General features: G+C 36.5%; 1 protein-coding gene across 1 annotated transcript; it reads left to right on the forward strand.

Annotated features, from left to right (window-relative positions):
- Positions 1-982: 982 nt before the first annotated feature.
- LOC142611857 (uncharacterized) lies at positions 983-22,867 on the forward strand. The gene is made up of 19 exons (XM_075783996.1): positions 983-2,696; positions 7,933-8,018; positions 8,238-8,627; positions 8,750-8,833; positions 8,944-9,327; positions 12,583-12,643; positions 15,450-15,594; positions 15,777-15,883; positions 15,949-16,197; positions 16,353-16,600; positions 16,718-16,945; positions 17,029-17,247; positions 17,352-17,405; positions 17,595-17,660; positions 17,773-17,913; positions 17,987-18,040; positions 19,822-19,881; positions 21,740-22,147; positions 22,230-22,867. The coding sequence occupies exons 1-19, from the start codon at positions 1,319-1,321 to the stop codon at positions 22,398-22,400; spliced, it is 4,533 nt and encodes a 1,510-aa protein (XP_075640111.1). The 5' UTR covers positions 983-1,318; the 3' UTR covers positions 22,401-22,867.
- The last annotated feature ends 391 nt before the right edge of the window (positions 22,868-23,258 follow it).

The following is a 23,258-nucleotide window of genomic DNA, read 5'->3' on the forward strand; positions in this document are numbered from 1 at the left end:
TTTACTAGGTTTGTTTGTTTTTTGTTTTTGGTTTTCTTTGGGATTCTGGTGTGATCGGAGGCCGAAGGCGTCGATCTTGAGAGAGATGGTGGCTGTGCGGGTTGTGTTGGGTCTATGAGAGAGATGAAAGTGTTAAAGAAATGAATATTTTATTTGAATAAATGTGTATAATAGACAAACTGGTGTGAGTATTTTGTAAAAATGAGAATGTAAAATAGAAAAAGTAGGTTTTAGATGTGCAAAAAAAAAAAAATGCAAAATGAAATTTTTTTTGCATATACTGATGTGGATGCTCTAAGATTGATTTAAGTTGAAGTTGAGCTTGAATATTTGCTTTAGCTTTCAAGCCAAATGCCTATTTTTTGGGGCTAATTTTGAGTAGCCTAGTGGGTTTTCAGTTGTGAAAGCTGAAAGGGTTTGATAATTTTTATTTTGTTTAATTACTGAATTGTATATATTAAATCTATAAAATATAATTATATAGTATTAGATGCGATGTGGTGCACTTTCTTGCAACTAAAATAGCAAATTGCACCACGATTTTTGCACCTCCACCATGGCTGGCAGTGTAGTGACCACATTTAACGATTGATTTTGGTTGGTTTATAGATGCGGTCTTGCTATCGGAATGAATTTTTTGTACACCCTAATGAGAAAAAAGAAGAAGAAAAAACAAAATAAAAAGGGAACACAAATTCGTCGGTAAAAAAGAGAAAGTGATGCTAAGCACTCACCTAAATATATGCTAAAAATACTGACACGACGAGTGAGTTTGCATCACAATCACGATCACCTAACCACCACCTCCACGCTTCTCCAAAAAAATTAAAATTAAAAAGAGCAAGCATCACCAAGCCAATAACAAAAATGCCACGTGGCAATCGTTATTTGACACACGAACGCAAATCTATGGCGTCACAACACACAAGAAAACCCCACCTATAAAAATATCTTCCAAAACGAACCGCTCCCACTTGATCGAATCTCTTTCTCTCTCTAAAATATTTTCCCCCCCCTCTCTCTCTCTCTCTCTCATCACCTCGAAAGCGAAATCGAAGTACGAAAAAACAAAATCGTTTTTTTAAAAACGGATCCGAAGCAAAATACGAACCAGAATAACTGAAAACCCTAACCCTAGCCGCGACTTTATCCTCTCTCTCTCTGTGTTCTCACTCTGCATGTGAAAGACGTTAGCCACAGGGAGATTAGGGCTAGGGTTTCATATTCGGTGTTAAGGGAGGTCTCGAAGGAGAGCCAGATTTAGGATTAGGAGTAGGATTAGGATTAGGGTTAAGAGTTTGGGGGCACCGGCGATGGAATGCGGTGGTGGGCGGTGTTGTTGTTGCTGATGACCGGAGACCGATGTCACCGGCGGAAGAAGATGATGGGTAGGGGTGCGGACGGAGGTTGTGGCACTGAGGAGAGGCCTTGCCCTGTTTCTAGGGTTCCGGCCAAAAATCCGGCGACCCAACCGGAAATTGAAGAAAAGCAGCGGACTTCACCAGATATTGATTTGTACTCGCAGGCTAGGAAAGCGCTCAGCGAGCGCTCGCCTTTCGATGCTGTTCCCGAGGAGAATTCGGCTTTGAGTTTGCTCACTTTGCCTAGTGGGTTGGCTAGTTTCTTGTGGAGGAGTTCGGATAGTCGAAGGCGGCACAAGAAGTCACATTCGGGTGCGGATAAGAAGTCTGCTCGCCCAGCTCGAGGTTCCAACATTTGGGTTGAGACTGAGGAGTACTTTAGAGACCTCACATTGCCTGATATTGAAGCCTTGTATGAGGTATCTTCTCCTCTCAGTTCTTTACTGACTCGGAACTGTTTTCTTATTCCGTTTTTGGAAAATGACCCAAGGGCGAGTGGAGGAAGTTCTGGAAATGACAGTGTGAATGAGCAGGGTGGGAATGAAGGTGGAAATGGGAATGGAGATGGAAATGAAAATGGAGATGTAAATGGAAATGGGGATGAGAATGGGAATGAGAATGGGAATGGGAATGTGGATGGGAATGAGGATGGGAATGGAAATGGGGTTGTTAAAGAGGAGGAGGTAAAGAGTGAGGCTGAGCAGGCTATGGAAATTGACAGTGTAGGAACTGATGTTTCGCCTCAGGATGAAAAGAGTTGTTCTGTTTCTGATTCCTCTGTTGGGTTAGAGTGGCTTTTAGGAACTAGGAATAAGATTTCTTTAACTTCGGAGCGTCCTTCGAAGAAGCGAAGGCTTCTGGGTAGTGATGCAGGGTTGGAGAAAGTTTTAATTGCTTGTCCTTGCGAAGGGAATACATCTTTGTGCCATTTTTGCTGTATGGGTGACATGGGCAAGGAGTACAACCAATTGATTGTTTGCAGTTTGTGTAAGGTTGCAGTTCATCAGAAGTGCTATGGTGTTCAGGAGGAGGTGGACGAGTCTTGGTTGTGTGCATGGTGCAAGCAGATGAGTGATAGCAATGATTCAGTGAAGCCTTGTGTGCTTTGCCCGAAGCAGGGTGGTGCTTTAAAACCTATTCATAAGACTAATGAAAATGATGGAGCTTTGGAGTTTGCTCACTTGTTTTGTTGTCATTGGATGCCTGAGGTTTATATAGAGGACTTGAAAAAGATGGAACCGATCATGAATGTGGGAGGAATAAAGGAAACCCGGAGAAAATTGGTGTGTAACGTATGCAAGGTGAAGTGTGGCGCTTGTGTTCGGTGCAGTCATGGTATGTTCTGTTGCTTCCTTCCTTTATAACATTCTTCATTTCATTTTTGGTTGGTACACCAGCGGAACATTTTAGAAACTGGAATATGAGGCCTAGTTGTGCATCTATTTGACTTCAGTGTTGGGTCAAATTTCAGTTAATTCAAGTTACATGTTATTTATTTATTTGTTTTTCTGGATCTTAGAATTCTTTTTGATATGTCTATCCCTGAGCAGGAAAATTATGGTTACATTTCGTTTTGTCTACATGATTTGTGTAACTGATGTACAAGTTGATTGGAAGAATGAAATCATTGACCCTGTTTCTCGAGTCTTTAAGGCTAGTCTGGCTATGTAGTACAGTATTTATCGTTGGATGCCTGAGGTTTTGTTACTTGGGAGTTGGGTAGAGATTCTTGTTCGTTCATTTTTCTATCTTGCATCGACAACTCCCCTATATCTAATTATTAATTTTAAGTAGCAACGACTATTCTAACCTGCTATATAAGCAAAGGAAGACATCAACATTCATTGATTTCTCATTGAGTTCTATGTTCCTTAGAGAGGGAAACAAAGGAGAACCCATCTTGGGTGCTTAATCAACAAATTTAGAGTTCTCAATGGAACATAAAAGCAAAAGACAACCTCAATTAATACTTGAAAATAATGTTTAATTCAAAACTACCTATTGCTGTTTTTATTTTTTTGGGATAAGTTAAATTAAAGGGGTGCAACACAAGGACTTCCTACGAGGTCCCCCATCCTAGTACTACTCTTCCTATTGCTTTGTATATTTAAGAATAATAAAACCTAAAACCCTGGAAAGAATGAACTATGAAAAAAGATTTGACTAATCCTAAACTGAATTAGGTAGTAGCTTATTTTTTAGTTGCTGCCCCTGCACCTAGCTTGTTTTATACTTTTTAAAATTTTGATGTTTCTTTCCACTCCACCTTACTCTTCCATATGCATTGTTCTAGTGTTTCTAAAATATTGTGGCCCAAATGTTTGCTTGTGTGGTGGCTTATTTCATCAAGTGATCTGCGGCCTCCTTTCCCAAACTTCTTCTTTTAACCTCTCTCTCTCTCTCTCTCTCTCTCTCTCTTGTTGGAGCTCATTGGGTTGTGTTACATCAAGTTCAATCCTTCTATTCTCCTTGTTTGTCGTAACTTTAAATATACACATGCCAATTATGAAGGGTTGGTTTACATGTTTAGTTGGCTTATTGCACTAATTGCATCTGTTGTGGATGGATTTATTATATATATATATATGTATGTATGTATGTATGTATGTATGTATGTACGTATGTATGTATGTATGTATATGTTATTTGCCTTATTTCAAAAATTTTGGAACTTTATGAAGCTAGTAAGTGAAAACGGTATTAAAGGGCAAGTGTTTTTTCTCTTCTAATGAAATTCTTTTTGTATCTAATTAAGAAAATTGCTTGCCAATTACTTTTTTAACTCTTTTTAATTTATAGTTACATTTAAGTGTTACTAATGGCATGCAAATAGGACCTTGAAGCACTTGTCATTTGCTATGCTTTGTTGGACACTTATCCTATTTTTAAAAAGTTGGTGGTTTAGCACTTGAGTACATGATGCCTGATTCTATCGAATATGCATTTTGAGATGTGCAGAAGTATTCACCTTTATTTGCTTTGTTTAGAATTATAATTTGTTATACATTTAGTTAAAAACTTAAATTTTGATTGGTAAGTCACACACACGCACAACTGTGTCTTTTAGTACCCATGACTTCACCCTCCATTCTGCTCTTACAAGGGAGGAGGTGCCATTTGAACAAGAATGCATTGGCCCATTTTAGAAAAATATGTATAGTTACTGTTTCTTAGTTTAGTGACAATGTTCTTTAGCATGCAAGAAAACATTGTAGCAAGGGAACTCTTAAACAAAGAGAAAAATAAATACTTGCAAAAGTTCAAACATATATATATATATATATATATATATGCTTAGTAGTATAAATTTTCAAAGACTCCTATACATGTTTAAATTTTTTTGTTAGTTGCCATGTCTCACGCCTTGTGTTCATTTATGGTCTGTTTGGTTGAATGAAAATGGAGGAGGATGAAAGATGGAAGTTGAAAATTGGAGGATGAAAAAGGACCACTTGGGCCCACCAAAAACCATCAGAAAAGTGGGGAGAATGTTTTTTTAACTTGGAATTTAATATTTTGCCTATTCTTATTGTTATACCCTTTTTTTAGCAAAAAAAAAGGGTATAACAACAAATTTATTTGAATAACATTTTCTAGTCTTTCAGTTTTCCATCCTCTCTACTAAACACACACGAGAAAATTGGAACATTGTCTATCCTTCCTTTATTTTCCATCCTCCTAATTTTCCAACTTCTCAAGCAAGTAGACCCTTCAAAAATGATAGTTATATCCCATGTCCCCAATTTATGTCTCGTGTGCTAGGGATCAATGATTGCAAAAGTGATGGGGCACATAACATAAGTTGAATGTGTTTTTTTATTTTTATGACGTAAATCCTCACCAAGCCAGCACCCTTTGGACCCACCCCTGTGGACTAAATCACAAATACACTATCCCACCTGCCAGAACCATGTATTAGGTAACTTAGGGGAACTCTTAGTGGGGTTCAAAGCTAGGATGTATGGGTGTACAGCTCATCCCAAGCCTCCAACCGCTAGGTTGAGCCCTGACAGGTATAACTTAAGTTGAATGTGTCGCAAAGACTCGGTTGATGTTAGGGCTAAAAGAATAAGGCAGCAGTCTTTTAACTAAAGTCAAGGTCACCAAGTGGAGTAGGAAAATAGGAGGGGATGATCTTAGTAGTTGTGAAGGGCTTCTGTATTTTACTTGCTCACTTTGGAGCTTCAAGTCTATAATCGCAACCATTTTATCTTTTGAATCTAATTTTTTTTTTTTGGGCTGAGCAAATTTAATATTATTTAGAACATAAGATAGTTCACATACTTAGGTTTTATATTGAATCACTTGTAAAGAAATACAATTTGTATGAAGAGTTTTCTGAAATTTATAAAAAGACAGATTTTCCTGGAATCTCCCTCAACCCATAATGTGGTGATTTATAAAATTATCCGCGTGTGTTAAATCACATAACTCATTAAATTATATGAACAAGTTATGCGACTCATTAAATAGGACAAGTGACTAAATCTACATGTGGTTGGTTGTTTGAATAGCATGTTTGAATAACATCTTAGTGGATTACGGATATGAAAAAAGAAAAAAGAATAACAACTGTGGATTGGGGGAATTTTTCCCCAAACTGGTTTGGAGGTAAACTCTATAGCTTGTCTTCCTTACGTTATGCAAGGCTAAAGAACGCTAAGCTTTCTTTGAAAAATGAAAAAAATACTCAAAGGAGTGAGTTAGGGCATAGCTGCCGGCTTCCCCAGCATCTCAAGTGATTAGGTGGGGACCGCCACAAGGCCTAGCATCACTGGCAGATTTGGAAGGAAATTTCAGACCAACAGATGAGGTGGGATTCATTTTGTTTTTGTCAATGAGCTCTAGCACCTCCCTCCTTGTAAAAATAAGGTAGTGGTTAAGGCAAGGTCGTGGATTCAAGACCATTGGGTTTGTGTGTAATTACTAATAAAAATTGTTTTCAAGCACCATGTACGTGTATAATATGGTGTGTTTAAATCTCTGCTCTTTTTCTTTTTGATGAATACAAGATTTTTTCCCCAAACCAAGGAATCTCTAAAGCAGGATGTAAACCAGCAAAACTGCAACTAGTTAAACTCTACACTACTATAAACTGGAACATGCTACACCAAACAAAAAAGATTATGAAAAACTTAACAACAAGAGATGACTAAGCATCTTCATGAACTGAATCAGGAAGCCTCCAAAAGGAGCATAGATTCTCATTTAAAACTGACTTTGGAATTCCTGATAGTTAATTATAATCTCACAGCCCCTTTAACTTGATTAATCAACCACTCCTCACTTCTAGCCCTTTTCATGGCCTGTGTTTTAAATTTTTTGGCATGTATGGAGTGAGAAGTGGGGTATGAATTGAGCCTGCATATGTTGAAATCTTAAGGAGATCTAGAAAATCGAAAAATGACAAAAACTAGATTTTTCCTAACACAACCATCTAGGAATACAAAGATTTTAAAGACATAGACCTCTGAATATTAGGTTGTTCTGCTGTATCCATTAAACTCACAAATTGCATTAAGAAACAGCACTCCAAGTTTAGCCTCCTACAGAATATCCGCAATCCGCTTCAAATCGCAAGCTCTTTTTGCCTTAGTGAATGTCTAAAGCTTGTTCTCTCCGCATAGAAAGATGAGCTTTCAGTTGCCTCATCTATAAGAATGCCATTGTTTTGAATTTTCACTGTACTAAAGTGGTTTCCATGTGTTCATACCATAGGTCAGAAAGATAGTATATTTGTGTCTGTGTCCCTTGACAAAGAAGCTAGCTAAAGATTGTTTAACGTTAACATTAAGTACCTTTGATTGAAGTGAGAGATTGAATCATGATTTAAAGCTATCTTTCCTCCAAACTATGCTAGAGTGGACAAATGCTTAGGGTGTTTTTACTTTTAATTTTTTGGCTGATTTGCTTGATAGTTGTACTTTCCATACACCATGGTTTTGGTGTTTTGTTGGTTCCTTAGTACACTGCCTGTGTGCTTTGGTTCCTTGTATGTTTTCAATTTTATTCAATGAAGCATTATTACTTTTTTTTAATAAAATAAACGTTAACATTGAGTAGGCTAGAACTCTCAGTGAATGCGTATTGAAGGATACCTGGCTTATCAGTGATCTTAACGTAATGATCTTTTGGGATTTAGGGTTTTTGTAATTGTTGAGGTTGTGGAATAGTATTCTTTTGCACAAGCCTGTTTTCTGAACTTTTTTTTTTTAAATAGGCTTATTGCTTACCTAAAAAGGTTTTTTATAGACTTCTTTTTCTACTCTTTTATGGTCCTTTAAATGGTTGTCTTATCTATTTCAATGGTTTTTCAACTTCTTTTCTGTACGTACTTTGCAAGATTTTATGTTTGCTTCAATGAGTTCTTTAAATGATGACACATACTTTGAGTTAATTGCGGCATCTTGCTGTACGGTTACCTCTTTTATTGCCTTACATCAGTTAATATTTATTTAGTGCTGGATAATCAGTCAGCTTAAAGTGTGTTCTTTGTAGATGTGTTTATACTCTTTATTCTTATCCTCCCTCTGTTAACGTGTTTCCTTTTTTGGTTGTGGTTTATGTTCAGGAACTTGCAGAACTTCGTTCCATCCTTTATGTGCAAGGGAGGCAAGATTGAGAATGGAGGTCTGGGGAAAATATGGATGTGATAATGTAAGCGATCTCTATTTGCACCCTAGGATCAGAATTTCTTCTTATAGTTGTTATCAGTACTACTTCTGACATAAGTACTACTACTGTGGCTACTACAAATATTGTTAAGGGGGTGTTTTTCTTAGTTATCTTGCCCTCCAACTCGTGTTTAAGAGTTGGTTTTATGATATGAGGAGGATTTTTGACTATGAAGCCTGCATGTTTTTGATACTTCTACAGGTGGAGTTGCGAGCTTTTTGCCCAAAGCATTCAGATGTACAAAGTAGTAGCAGCACCTCACGTGCAGATGATACTTTGGCTGTTGGTGGTGACTCCAATGTTGCTAACCATCTTCCGGTGGCAGTCTCTTTGAACAAACTGCACAAATCAAAGATTGATTGTCCAAATGGTGAGAACATTGCTGTCCATATAGGAACTCCTGATGCTACTTCTAATAAACTGGGTGGTAGTGGATTACAAGAGAGAGGGTTTTCTTCTTCTGGATTAAATACTGGAATTATGTCAGATTGTGGTGATGCACAGCAACTCGTTAATGTGGGTACACTACAGGGGAGTACTGAGGATGTTAACTTATCTGACTCCCTTAATGTTGCACTGATTTTGAAGAAGGTACTTGTGTGTGTGTGTGTGTGTGTGTGCGCGCGCGCGCGTGCTTGGGGCTGTCAATTGCATACTCAACCTTTTATTTTAGCTCCAGCTTGTTTTTAGTTTTTTGTCCTGTATTTTTGCAGTTGATTGATCGAGGAAAAACCAGTGTGAAAGATGTAGCATTGGACATTGGCATATCACCTGATTCATTAACTGCCACACTTGCTGTAATACATGAACTTTATGTTTAATAATTAGTTTCTGTAAGTAGTAAGAGCATGTAGTTGTCGCTCTTTTGCCTTTTCTTGTATGTAATGTCTTCACTTTCTTCCTGCAGGATGATGGCATGGTCCCGGAATTGCGTTGCAAAATATTGAAATGGCTTAGAAATCATACTTATATTAGTACTTTAGAGAAAAATCTGAAAGTTAAAGCAAATTCAGAAATTTTATGCAAGGGTCAAGGTGGAACAACTGATGGGTCTGATGCTTTAGCAGTATCAGATTCTAATAATCCAGATTCTGTTGCTGTTAAGTCAGTGCCCCCACGAAGAAGAACCAAAAGCAACGTTAGGATTTTGAAGGATAGCAAAGTAATATGTTCTCCGGAGGAATTCTTTAGTGACAATGGGATAATGATGGCTAAGAATAAAGTAGATCAATTTGGCAGTGAAGAAACAGAAAAATCAAGTAATATATCAATCCCAAATGCTACTGAAAAGGTAATAATTTTATGGCTTGCAGCTTTTTGTAGTAGTCAATTTGTGAATTTTATATTTTTACAGAAGTGTTCATGTTCTGTTCATTGGAGAGGCAAGCAACGAATTAGTGCTTTTGGATTAGAAATCTAAATATATATGTTTTGGCTTGTCCTCTGATAGAAGTTCAACATGGGTTGCGCAAGCATGCTAATACCTTTTATGTGATTCCCATTATTTGTTTTATGGGTTCTTGGTACCTGTGTTTTGGTACTGCTTGAAATTTTCCTTCTCGACATTGATTTCTTCTCACCAGACTACTGCATTTCCTTTTTTTTTATTATTATTTTTTTAATTTTTTTTTTTATGGGGGGTGGGGGTGGGGGTGGGGTAAGGTTTTATTCTATCACTTATTGTGCTGTCCTGTTAGAATATAAATTTTGTTGCAAATGAGCAACATTAGAGAGGTATGAGGGGAGAATGTTAGCAATGTTTTATTGTTTTGGTTTTTATTCTCCTTGAGTTTCCTGTTCTATGTTTCTTAGGGTTAAAATCATAGTCTATATAAGCATAGTGTTATACTTGTTTGGGAGTTATTACAAGTTTAAGAAAAATTTTCTTTGAATTTTTCCAATGGTCTTGTGCTGACTCCTAGGTTTTCTATCTCGCTTGGTGTTGACTGCTAGGTTGTTTTAAATTTTCTGTTCAGTTTTTGTGTCGCATAAAAAGTTCCTGTAGTTTTGTTTTCAGCCTAGTAAAATCCTTTTTCAATAACAACGTTTTAGTTTTGATGTCATTTTATTATGATTATTGTAGGTATAGAATTTGTTTTGCGTCTGGAAAGTTGGTTTCTTCAAGCTCTTTATGGTCAGGTACCTTCCCATGAAATCTTTCCTGCCACCCTCCAAAAATTGTCCACCCTTACTAGTTTGAGTAGAAATGGTTCGCCATTTAGCTCACTTGGCCACTTCTTGAAGTTCTGATAGTGGTTTGGAAGTGATTTTTTTTGTGAGATCTGGGTCCTTTCATGTTCTTGAGTGTAACATGTGTTTCTGGTCAAACCATATATGATTGAATGTATGGTGTGATTCTGCAGCACCATGGGGGGTGCCATCTAAACTCCTATGATCACAGCCACCCGTTGAAGTAGGACAAAGAACTCTGATTCGAAAAGATGGAACTTTTGGGGGGGGGGGGTGGCAAAAAGTTAGAGAAAATGGTGAGGTCTTTGGTCTTAAACTTGGAAGATAGGTTTGATTTTAAAAGATGGAACTTGATGGAGGAAGGATGATTCAGGGTTTGAGGAGTGGTGAGAAAGTTGCTAGATATCACACCTAGAATTCCTATGCATTGTACCAAGGATTTCCTTGGCTTCACACCTTGAATTAGGGTTGCATCACAATTCTCAAAGATAAAGAAAGCATGAAGCTACTGAGAATTTGATAAAAACTCTTCTTTGAGTAGAAATCAAGGATATATGCAACTAACTTAATCCTTATATGATTTGGATTCCATGAACTTTGACTAGTTAGCCAAATTACAGAACTATTAATACCAACAAATGAAAAGCCCAAGAACATAAGCAACGCGTAATATAGCCGAATGGACCTAGCTACAGCCCATACCCAGAATTCTGGTAATTTTGTAAATGCCCCTATCTCCTAAAATCAAATAAAAATAAATAAATAAAACGAGCTTGTCCCAGCCTGTGTCACGCATTTATGATTGTGTGGAAGATTTTTCTGTATTGGGGCCCATATATATAATTGATGGTGTTTCTGAAAAGTCAGCTTTATATGGTCATCTCAATGGTAACTATTGTAGGATTCCATAATTGACAGAACCTGATGCAGAATTATATTTTGCTGGTTATTGGTCTTCTACCTGATTGTTTTGAGGTTTGATAAAGGCGGTTAATCACATGTCTGGTCTTTGCCTTGGTATGAGAAATGGTTTTTTCTTCTCTCCACTCCCCCTCTAAAAGAAGAAGGAAGAAACCCCTCTGTTCTTAATTATGCATGAGGTGGTTCGTTCAAAATAAAATCTCTTTTTTATTAAAATAGAAACCCTTCTATTCATTTCAACTTGGCATGTGTGTAATTGTGTATAGATTGTTAGGATGGTCATTACTCCTAAGTTATGTTTTTGGTATTATGACTGCATCTAAGATATGTATGGTAAGAATTTTTAAGTTGTTTGGGGCTTAGTGGGCGGTGCCATCGACAATTGCAGACCTAGTACTTGGATATTTGGATGTTTGGAATCTTACTCTGTTATGTTTGATGTGGATAGTGTAGAGGAAGCGGAATAGCCATCCTTTTAAGGATATAGAGAGACCTCTTGATCAGCTGAAATCCTTGTTAATTCATTTCTTGTTTGGTTGGTTTCAAGCATGCAGTTTTACACATTGTAATTCCATTTTTGAGTTCCAAGACTCACTTTGATTTCTATGATTCTGTACTTTTTAAAGTTATTATAATTATTTTGATAATTAATTAACTTCATTGAAAGAAATGACAGAATACAAAATCCAAGCACACAGGCTGTGTACAAAGTAAACGGGAAAACTCCAAAAAACTAGGACTCATGAAAAGTACATCTATCCATGAAAAAAATATTTTGCCTATCAAAAAACTGTTTTGGATACATTTCAAGTGTGAGAGGGAGATTCAAACCTTGTATGTCTCCATTGGAAACACCAAGATGTGTCATTTGACATAAAGGCCATTGGGACATATAAAATTTACTTCTTCTTGAAGAGAAAATGCTAGAACTATCACAAGTGATCACAACTAATTCTTTTTTTACGCCTCAAAATTTAATGGAAGGAATCCTAAGTTGGCCATCTGGGTTGCTGAATTCCTTTAGGATGTGTAGCCTGATGTCTGAAGGGTGGATGATCTGGTTTCTGCCATTGTTGAGCTGTGGGCTGTGCTTTGTGTTCTTGATATCTTTGTGTCCTACTGTCCTGTGAGAGTGATCTAGTGAGGTAGATGGTTTGGTGTGTAGGAATGAGAGGTCAATTGAATTACAACAAATTTTCCGAGTCGTTCCCAACTCTTAAGGTGAAAATAGGAATGTGCGAAACAAAACCTGTAGTTGCCCTTCTGACAGTGGCATAAATAGGCTGTTGATTGTTAACAAACTTCCTGTCCTCCATATATGCTTTGTTAAATTTTTATTATTTGCTGAAGTTTTCTGGAGTTGCATTTATGCACTTTGGTCCTAGAGCTTATACATTTAGCTTTATACTTCAATTGAATTTTTTTGGGGCTGCAGAACTCCACTGAGGCTGACGGGATTGTAGATTCTTTGCTGAGGCATTCACCTAAATCTGAAGGTATGCACTCATCTTTGTGATCTATATTCCTTTTTGTCAGTCAAATAGCTGTTCTTATTTGTACTAATAAAAAAAGCTGGTCATGTTTGTGGTTGCTTTTACGTGTGGTATCAGGCTTTTAATTCTTCACTTCTATTTTTCTAAGATGATAGTAGTTTGCGTGCTTCTTGATTATGTCTACTGTTCTCTCTTTTTTAGTTTTATTTTTTATTTCTATTAATATCTGTTCTTGAGTGTCCTTTTACCTTTCTTAGCAATAGAAAACAAATTAGTTTTCTGCAAAATGTAATGTTGATTTATCCTTTTATTGAAGAAGAGTTTCAAGTTCATAGTTTTCTTTATTATCACTCTTGAAGTGGTTTTAAGTCTATGATGAGGTCATGATTATTAGTCAATTTACTATTTTACAGATGAGAGGCCTTGTTAGTTTTGATAGGTTGACACACTGTTGTTTTCTTTCCTAATTGTCATTTGAAACATATATAACATTTTCCAGGTTTATGTTTCTTTTTTGTTTCGCAAGCAATTCAGGTATCTGCTCAACCGTTTATATGTTCGTTGCAGGATGACATTTTGGTTGTATTTTTATTATGAAAATGCAGCTTAGCAAATTGATGGCAGTGGGAATAAAAAGCATTTTGTAATTATTTCCTTTTTTTTTTTGTTTATATTTTAGAAAAATTTATTAGTGAATGCATTTTAGTAAGGGTCTATCATATTTTGTCAAAATTTGATGCAATTTTTTACGATTGGCATAAGATCTATTTTTCTTTTTTAAAAACTAGTATGGGTTACATTAGAATGTGGAGGTCTGATATTGATGTAGAAGTCCTCACTGAGGGATGCTGCAAAATAGTAGTTTTGCATACCTTCAGCATGTAGTTGCCGTGAAATATTGGCGTGATATTTATTAACTAGAGGACATAGGAGAAGGTCCTGTTGTTAAATTAAGGGCACAGATTTTCCATTTGAGAATTTGTTTGGAAGTGATTAGACTGGAAATATTGTTGTTGACCTGTGAAGGAAATTTAATTGCATGATTTGTGATGCTATAAAAAAAAAATCTATCTCATGATAATTACTTTAGTAAATTTTATTATTTCTTGCTGTGTTTTATAGTTTATTTATTTATTTTAATAGTATAAATATGTTACTTTATTGATCATGCAGTTTGAAGTTATTCTTGTTTGCACATATCATACACGGTATCTATAGATGCTGAAATGATGACTATTATTAGGCTTAAGTATTTATACTTGTCAAAAAAAAAAAAAAAGTACACCCTCTAACTTTGACTTGTTTTCAATTCAGTCATTGAAGCTTCAATTATTTTTTTCATCTCAATCTTTCACTCTAATCTATTTTCAATTTAGTCCTATCTAGTTCCGTCCAATCTCACTGTTAGTTTTAGTATTTTTCACTTTCTAAAATGACACCATTTTGGTAGACTTAGCAGTGCAAATGGGATGACAGGACTTCATTGGAAACAAAATGGAAGTTAAAAACTGAAATGAAAAAAAGAAAAGAAAAAAGAAACTTAAAGGACTAAATTGAAAAAAGGTTGAAGTTAGAGGTTGTAATTTGTAATTTAACCTTATTATTACATGGATGTAGCTTTTCCAGCTTCTTAGGTCATAAGTGTGTTAGTGCTTCACTCTTTGAAGTAGTTGAAAAAAAATTATGAAGTAAAATTTTTTGTATTTGAAATAAATAGTGAAAATAAATATAGTTGCATTTTCTCCCAAAGCAAAATGAGGAAGTGTTGAGTTGAGATAGAGATTTATGGAAACGAATTATGATTTTTTTTTTTGTTTATTAGTAGAATCTTACAGTTGGGACCTCCATGAATTTATTGTATATTTTGACAAGTAAGATTACTTTTATTGCAAAAAGACGACTATGTATAATGGACGCGGGTCTAAAGAATACAAAAGAGCTAAGCTTATGTCCAAAGTGTAACAACTCCATAGAATCAGGAAGGGAGCTGCTACGAGAGAATCCTCATGCTCGAGACCAATCAAATAAAAAACAACTAAACCAATCTAACAATTACCAGTTGCAAATTAGCAGCATATTGGTGATGCACACTTTATTTGATTGGTCTCGAGTATGGGGTCTTACAGAGTGTAGCACGCTTATAGAATTCACAGGATCATTTCTTTTTTGTGTATGATCTTTTTTGTAATTCTTTTAGGTTACACAGTGCTCGTGATCTTGAGCATGATGTCATCTATTTAATTAATAAAATTTTCTTACTTATCAAAATAAAAAGGGTGTGATCTGGTAGAATTGAGTTAATTTTTTGAGAATCTCATTTTACAGTTTTGATAAAGTAGATGCTGGTGTGCTGCAAAGAGTCATTTAGTGGGCACTAGTGAAGTTTGAATTAGAACACACTATTCCACGTTCTAGGGCTCTGAACTTCCCGCGACCAAGTTGAAGCTTATGTTCTGGGATCACTCTTTGGCTGGATGGTTTCATTAAAGCATTTTAAAATTTCCTCAATTTCTTATTTATTTTTTGTACTTGTTATGTTTTCCCTTTCTTTTTTTTCTTTTTTTTTTTCCTCTTCCTTCTTAGATATCTATTCTGTTTCTTGGATTTAGTTTTTTAATAGGTAATAGAAGATTTTATTGAATAAAAGTACATCATGTTCAAGATGGTGAACAAATTGTACTTGAAACAATTACAAACAAATTAAAGAGAAGAAAAAGTAGATTGTAGGAAATGGATTTACCTTGGCGATACTAATTTTTACTATGTATTTCTTGGTGAGTCATTTGATACAAATTGCATTTTTGGACAGGCAATTCTGATAGACCCTCAAATTACAGCTTTCCTGGAAGGGTTCATTTGGAGGACGTTGCCATTTGTGAGCAGAAAGCATCAGTGAATGGAGACCAGGGAAATCCAGTTTGCTCCACCGTAAATTCAGTAGTCTCTGGTGTCATGTAAGCTTTACAGTGGATCTTTTATTTATCTATTTTTATTGTTTTTTTGTTTTAAGGATCTCTTGACATTTGTTGTGGTCATTTTTTGAAGCTCTGGCAAGCTATTCCTTTTTCTCTATATTGCTAAGATGATGTGATTTCAAAAGAACTTTTATGATTTTGTTCTCATTCGTGAAATGTAGGAAAACAGAAGCAGTATCTAGTTTTTACATCCACCCGTGTATTCGCAAGAAATTGTTGCAGATGGAATGGGTGATGCTTTTGAAGCATCCTGTACACGAATTTAATGGTAATGTCTTTTCTTTTTTCTCTTCATGTATTTTGGATGGTTCTAACAAATGTTTCCCTTGGCAGGTCCAAGGGGGAGAGAAGTCTCTCGGTTGGAGGCATCTTCCACTGCCAGTGTTTGCTGTAATCACCAAAATCAACTTTCAAAGTGCAATAACAAGATTTGTAACTCTGATGGACTGAATTTAGAACAATTGGCTAAGGCTAGGGAAATGGGTGTTTTAGACTTGTCTCCAAAAGATGAAGTGGAAGGAGAAATTGTTTATTTCCAGCATAGGTTACTCAGCCATGCAGCTGCAAGAAAGCAGTTTACTGGTCTCTTCTTTGTTCTCTTGACTTTTTCAGAATATTTTGGACTTTCTATCATTCATAAATTCTTCTACCTCTTTTTTTTGGTTCCTGTCACAAGGGGCACGGGTAATTGATATATTTCTGATGTATGACACATTGTGTTTGACTGTTCTTTGCAGATAATTTAATTTTTAATGTTGCTCAGAGTTTACCACGGGAGATTGATGCAGCACGTTGGCAGAGATGGGATTCTGTGCTTGTCAACCAGTATCTCTGTGAGCTTAGAGAGGCAAAGAAGCAGGGTAGGAAAGAGAGAAAGCATAAGGAAGCACAGGCTGTGCTGGCTGCTGCGACAGCTGCTGCCGCAGCATCCTCCAGAATTTCATCATTTAGGAAAGATGCCTTTGATGATTCAGCTCAACAGGAGGTTATTAATTTATTGTTTTCTAAAATTTCTTTTACCCATTATCTAAGCAACCACTAATATTTGTTGCCTTTTGATATCTTTGATAATTTACACTTTTTTATCCCATCTCTTTCCCAGAGTTTGACAAATTTGAATACGTCTAACGGGAGGTCTGGCATCAGCTCCCAGTTGATGCCACGGGTAACAGAGACACTTCCAAGGGTTGCCCCAAGGGTTTCATCAGAAAGGCAGTCTGATTTTGTTCATTCGGTATTAGATCTTTCTAAGGAAAATCCTAGATCGTGTGATATCTGCCGACGGTCTGAGACAATATTAAACCCGATTTTAGTCTGTTTGAGTTGCAAGGTTGTCTAGTCTTAGCCACAAATTATTATTTGAAGACTTTATATCCTCTCTGCTTGAGTTTTAAAGAATTATTTTTCTGACAGGTTGCAGTTCATTTGGATTGCTATCGTAGTGTTAAAGAATCTACGGGTCCATGGTGCTGTGAATTATGTGAAGATTTGTCATCTAGAAGCTCTGGAGCTACACCTCATAATTTTTGGGAGAAGCCTTATTTTGTTGCGGAATGTGGTTTATGTGGTGGCACTGCTGGTGCCTTTAGGAAGTCGTCAAATGGTGAATGGGTCCATGCTTTCTGTGCTGAGGTGAAGTTTTTTCTCTTGTTGTCTACTTATTTTTATTTCTTATTTTGACCAAAATTCTTAATTATAATTTTTTAATTTTTTTTTTTAATTTTATCATTTTATAGTGGGTCTTTGAATCAACATTCAGGAGGGGACAAGTAAATCCTATTGAAGGAATGGTATGTCTATTTGTTAAGTTGTGAGGGAATCTCGATTTTAAATAATTTATATTTTGACTATATTTTTATATTGATTGAATCTGGCATGAGGCATGGAGCTTGTGCTTTGTGCTGAACATTTTTGCAAGTTTAAGTGTAACCCTGCAATGATCTTATGTAACATCTAGAATTTCATGCAATGGAATGCAGGAGACTGTTTTGAAGGAGTCTCATGCTTGCTATATCTGCCGTCGTAAACATGGTGTATGCATAAAGGTTAGGGCCACCTTAAAATTTCTCTGTTTTGTCATTTCTATTTTGGACTGCATGGGGTTCTTTGCAATTAAGTTTATTCATGTTTGAACAACTGTAATCTCTTTATCTGCAGTGTAACTTTGGCCACTGCCAGATCACTTTTCATCCAACATGTGCCAGAAGTTCTGGCTTCTACATGAATATAAAGAATTATGGTGGCAAGTTGCAGCACAAGGCTTATTGTGAAAAGCATAGCTTGGAGCAAAGGGCAAAGGTATAATAGTTTATTTGGTGTTTGTTTGGGGATTTAAGGATTTACAATTCCTTAACTAATTAAATCTGTGCAGGCTGAAACCCATGAGCATGGAATTGAGGAATTCAAGAAATTCAAGCAAATTAGGGTAAGGTTTATTGTTAATGCTCGTATACTCATCTCTATGTAATATTCAGATTTAGGATCCATTTGGGTAGATGTCATTCATGTTGACAACTTTGTCAGATAAAAGAAGTTGAAATGTATTGGAATCTTGAAATTACTTTGTTGGAGCTATTTCTGTAAAATGAATGGAAGATACTCGATTTAATTTATATCTGTCACATTTGTAGCCCTTTCATTGGGTCCTTTTTTTTTTTTCTCTGGTTTCTGGTGGCAATATGAATCAACTCCAAGTCCTCATTCCTTTACCATTTTGTGTCAAAGACATCAGTTCCATCCCCCCACCCCAATCCCCACTCCATCCTTTCCAATAGTTATGGGGTTTTGTGTTATACTAAGTTACCATAATTTCCCTGTTGGGTGTTCTTCCTGTGCTTTTAAGGAATTTTTTCTTCGTGCCTTTCATTTGGTGGTTGTTGGCTAGCTTCTTTTATTGATAGTCTTCTTGATAAAAGGTACTGTAGTCTGCATGCGTATTTCTTGTTGATTTTTTCATGCCTTTTGATACAGAAAATATAGGTCAAAGAAACTGTGGTTGAATCTGTTTTAGGGGCAACTTAGGTGATGAATTTAAGTATCATTTGGAAAATCCGTTCTCCTGATCAGTCAGGATGTATGATTTTCTCATTTTTAATTGAGCTTTATTGGGAGATGGGTTTTGGAGGACAGTGGTGAGGGTTAATAGTGTTTTTGCTGAAGTTACAGAAGAGTGTATTTGGTTAGCTTGTGGAAGAGTATTAGGAGTGATTGGGATGCATAATTGTTTGGAATTTGATTTTCAGCATGGTAGTTGAGTTAGCTTTCAGCACAATTTTTAATGTGGGGAGGTTGCATTGGAACTCATTTACTTATATGCAGTAGATAGAAGCAATTGTTGTAGATGAGGCTACTATGAGGTTAAATGAAGACAACTAGTGGCTTCTCCCTTTGTGTGTGTATCTGTGCAATTTGGGACTTGATTTTCCATTTTTCTGCTCTGTTTCTTTCAATGTTCCTCTTGGAATTTCCATGTACTAGGGCAACGACTGTGTTGAATATTTTCTATTAATTTGATTACGCACTAGGGAAAAAAAAAGAGGAAAAAAAGGAACAAATATACTGGAGTTGTAAACAAAATAGAGGAGTTATGTTGGGAAGTATTGCAGCTAAAAATCCTTTGCTAAATGAGCAATCCTTATAGCTTAAGATATTCTCCATTTCATTAGCTTGTCAACACACTAAAGATCTTATCTAAATGGCAGATTGTTCAATAGTGTTCTGATCCTATGAGCAAATTTGAGTGGCAATCTTTCTACTGGTTATCTACTGAATAACATTATATACTATACCTTTCTACATGAGGATTAGTGCTGCTACCCTCTTTCATGGTATATTTTTTTCTAGTTCCCTTCAACTATAGCTTGATACCTGTTCATTGTCGATTGTTGTCATACCCTCTTTCTAAGCATGCCATGGTTAGAATCCTCAAGTTCCCATCTTGGCTAGTGGTCCAGGTGTATGAACTTATACTGAGTCTTATCTTGCATTTTGTGTTGTCTACATCAAAACTTACCTTGTCATATGTTCCCATCACAAATCATTTACATTCGCTCCTCTCCTCTCTTTTTTTTGTGGGAGAGGGCAGGTTTTAATTTTTTAGGCTCTGTCAATGATTGATATTTGACTGCTACCTATGTTTTTAAACTTGGTTTTGCTACTTTTAGACTGCTGTAATCTTGTGATTGAATCCTTGTATGTTTTGTTCAGGTTGAACTAGAGAGGTTACGCCTTATTTGCGAGAGAATTATCAGACGTGAAAAAAAGAAGGTAAGTAATTGTAAATTAAACAATGTGGTTTGCAACTAATATTGTATTTGTAACTATGACTGTTTTCTAGAGTTGTCTCTAAAGGTTCCTATTATCTTCTGATATTGTCTAAGTTAGCCGAGATATCTGCTGCCATGTTGGCCTAATTTTAAATGTGTTGATATGAAACCTTGTTGCCGTGATTCTGAATTTTGAAACCACATTTATCTATTGTATTGATATCATCTGAGGAGTCTGACTCATTTTTCTGTGTCTTCTGGGGATGCATGGGTTGGTTGAAGGTATAGACAAGACCAGAATTAAGGTCATTGTTGAGGCCTATGACCATTACTGGCCTACCCATCTTGATGGGTTGGAATGTTCTGTTAGTGTCATTGCAGAGCTGCTTTCTTACAATCCGCTGAAGTTATTGTATTTCAAGGGTGTTATCCAGAAGGACTGGAAAAGAAAGAAATCTTTTCCATGCCTCCTTTAGTGGGCACTTCAAAGGCATGAGTCATGAATTCCAGTTTACACAAGACTGGAAAAAAAATTGGGAAAATTACAATCCCTTCCCTGTGAAACCTACGCTGATCCTTGAAGTTTGACAATTCATTAGTTTCCTCTTTCAATTTATGTGTTTCTCTAACTTCTTCCATTAAGTACCTGTTAACTTGCCAATAATTTATGCCTCTCTCTCTCTCTCTCTCTCTCTCTCTCTCCTTTTTTTTTTTATCTTATGGTAACAAATGCACTAAGCAGATCTTAAACACAACCTCTCCTTCCTCTTTGCTCTTATAAGGGAAGGAGGTACCATTTGAAGTTAGAGCTCATTGACTTAATTTATGCAACTAATTAACCAGTGATGTAGAATAATAAATCCAAATTTGCCTAGACAATATAAAAATGAATTTCATTTAGAAGATGGTGCTTACCTCCCAAATTGCTTTTGACTCTTGTTACTCGCCAATTGGTCTAGTAAACCTACTCTCAATTAGTATAGATTGGTTGAACTTTGGTCATTTGATGGCAAGTGTAGAATGATTTGGAAAAATGAGGAATGCTATTGTAGACTTCTGTTACAGTGGATGCGCACCATGAATGAAAGCTCCTGGATTATACGATTTAGATTTTTGAAGAAAAGAGAAACAGGATTCATAACAGGACAAGCCAGCTAGATAACATCCTATGCTAGTAGTTATCCATGCCTGGCCAGTGCTTGTGGAGATGACTGCGAAACATTTTGCAATATCATTTACAAGCTTACTAAATATGAGGGAGAGCGTTAGAAAGAAGAGGGAGGGAAATTGAAAGAGAGGTTTTTTTGGTTTTTTTTTTAAATGTATACGGTCGTTTGGGTCTTTTCCCTTTAGAATCGCAGTGCTCATCTGACAACTTTGACTGGGATTGAATCATTGGTTTCGAGACTAAAAGATTAAAGCATAAGTTCAACTCCTTGTGAAGGCTTTTCGTATTTTTCCCTTTTATAACTAATCACAGCTGGCTTTGATTTTCATCCCTTATCTTGTGAGGATGCCTCTTGGATCCCCTGATGCTTAGTTGTTGTATACTTGTATGTTACCTTTTTTTTGTTTTTTTTTTTTTTTTTTAAGCCCTTCATCCCTCTGCCAAAAGTAAATATATACTAATAATACTCCTTTCTTGGGTGGCTGTTGATTTTACAGATTCACCTCGTAGATGTAGATGTTAATTTATGGCTGCTCACTGCACTTTTATTGTACTGTTTTTTCTGTTGATTCTCTCTCTTTAGACACTCCATTCCATTTAACCATTTTTTAACAGCAATTTCTATCTTTATACATGGGTGGAACTTGTTTGATTTATTTTTTTCCCCTTTTCCTTTTCTGAATCATTGCAGCGGGAGTTGGTTTTATGCTCTCACGACATACTCTCTTTCAAAAGAGATCAAATTGCTCGTACTCTGCTAGCTCATAATCCCTTCTTCCTTCCTGATGTTAGTTCTGAATCAGCTACAACCTCCCTTAAAGGGCACACTGATGATTATAAATCATGCAGTGATGCAATCCAAAGATCAGATGACATAACTGTGGATAGCACAGCTTCTGTTAAGCGCCGGATTAAAGTTCCTATTTCCATGGACACTGACCAAAAGACAGATGATGACTGTTCCACATCCCATATTTTTTTTACCCGAAAGCTCACAGAGAGGTCTCAATGTTCTGGGAAGCAGATTCCTCAGAAGCCTTCTTCTGTTGCATCTCGTAATCTTTCTGATGAGGGTGGATGGAGGTCGAAATATAGAAAGGTATTGTTTATTTTGGTATGGTATACTGTATTGCTCCTGCTGGTTCTGGACTAATGCTCCTGCTGTAATTTTATATTTACAGCATGCTGAGACGTTTGAGAAAGAGCTTATAATGACATCAGATCAAGCGTCTATGAAGAATATGCGGCTACCTAAAGGATATCAATATGTTCCTGCTGATATCCTTCACAGTGGGGAGCAGATAAACCAGGATGCCTCTTCTTCTGGTGAACCAGTGGAACGTCATGAGTAAAGGGAGGCATCTTCTTCTGGGTTCTGATTTTGCCTATTAAGGCTACCACCTGTCGAGGACAAATATATTCTGCCCTGAGGCTGCCACATTTATCTGATTATGAAAGAGAGAAGGGCAGAACAAACACCGAGCTGGGGTTCTGGGTTATGGCCGGTGTCCTCATAAATGGGAGTCACATACTGGTTTGGGCAGGGCAATTTTGACAAAATTGTTGTATATTCATTGTGAGAGTAATTGTACAGTGGGTGAGGGTTATTCCATTTGCATGTGTTAGAAGGGCATGAATGTCTTTGTATTGATGCTTTTGTCTCTCTTGGGGAGGGGGTGGGATGGAAGTTCAAGTCCTGCATCTGGTTGTATACGAGGGAATTAGAGGGTATCACCTGCTGTGCCTGCTCTGTAAAGTCAGTGTATATATTCCTACACAATATCAATCATCAAAGAAATGGCGCTCAAGATTGATTATAGCTTTCGTTTAAATGCAACCTTACTGTGTTTATATTGCTTGTTAATTGGTCGCATTTTGACATTTTAGGGTTTGTAACAGGGCAGTAGGATCCTCATTAGCTATTTTTTACCTTCCTTGCTGCGTGCGGGAATGTGTGGGGATCCTTTGTCTACACGTTAGACAATTTTTTTGTCAGTCAGATTATGAGCTCCCTATATTTTATATTTATTTTTGTAAGGAACGATAGTAGCATTATCAGTGGCTGCTGTACAGTTTCTTTGTACTGTAAACATATTCTACGTATCAAACGTGACTTAGATGTGAGACTCTGGCTTCAACCATGGCATCTTGGCTTTGTAGAAGTAGTTGCTTGCTGCTGTCTTGTTTTTCTAACGAAGGAGAGCTGTTTG

Source organism: Castanea sativa, chromosome 10 (genome assembly GCF_040712315.1).
Source record: "Castanea sativa cultivar Marrone di Chiusa Pesio chromosome 10, ASM4071231v1".
Lineage (NCBI taxonomy): Eukaryota > Viridiplantae > Streptophyta > Magnoliopsida > Fagales > Fagaceae > Castanea > Castanea sativa.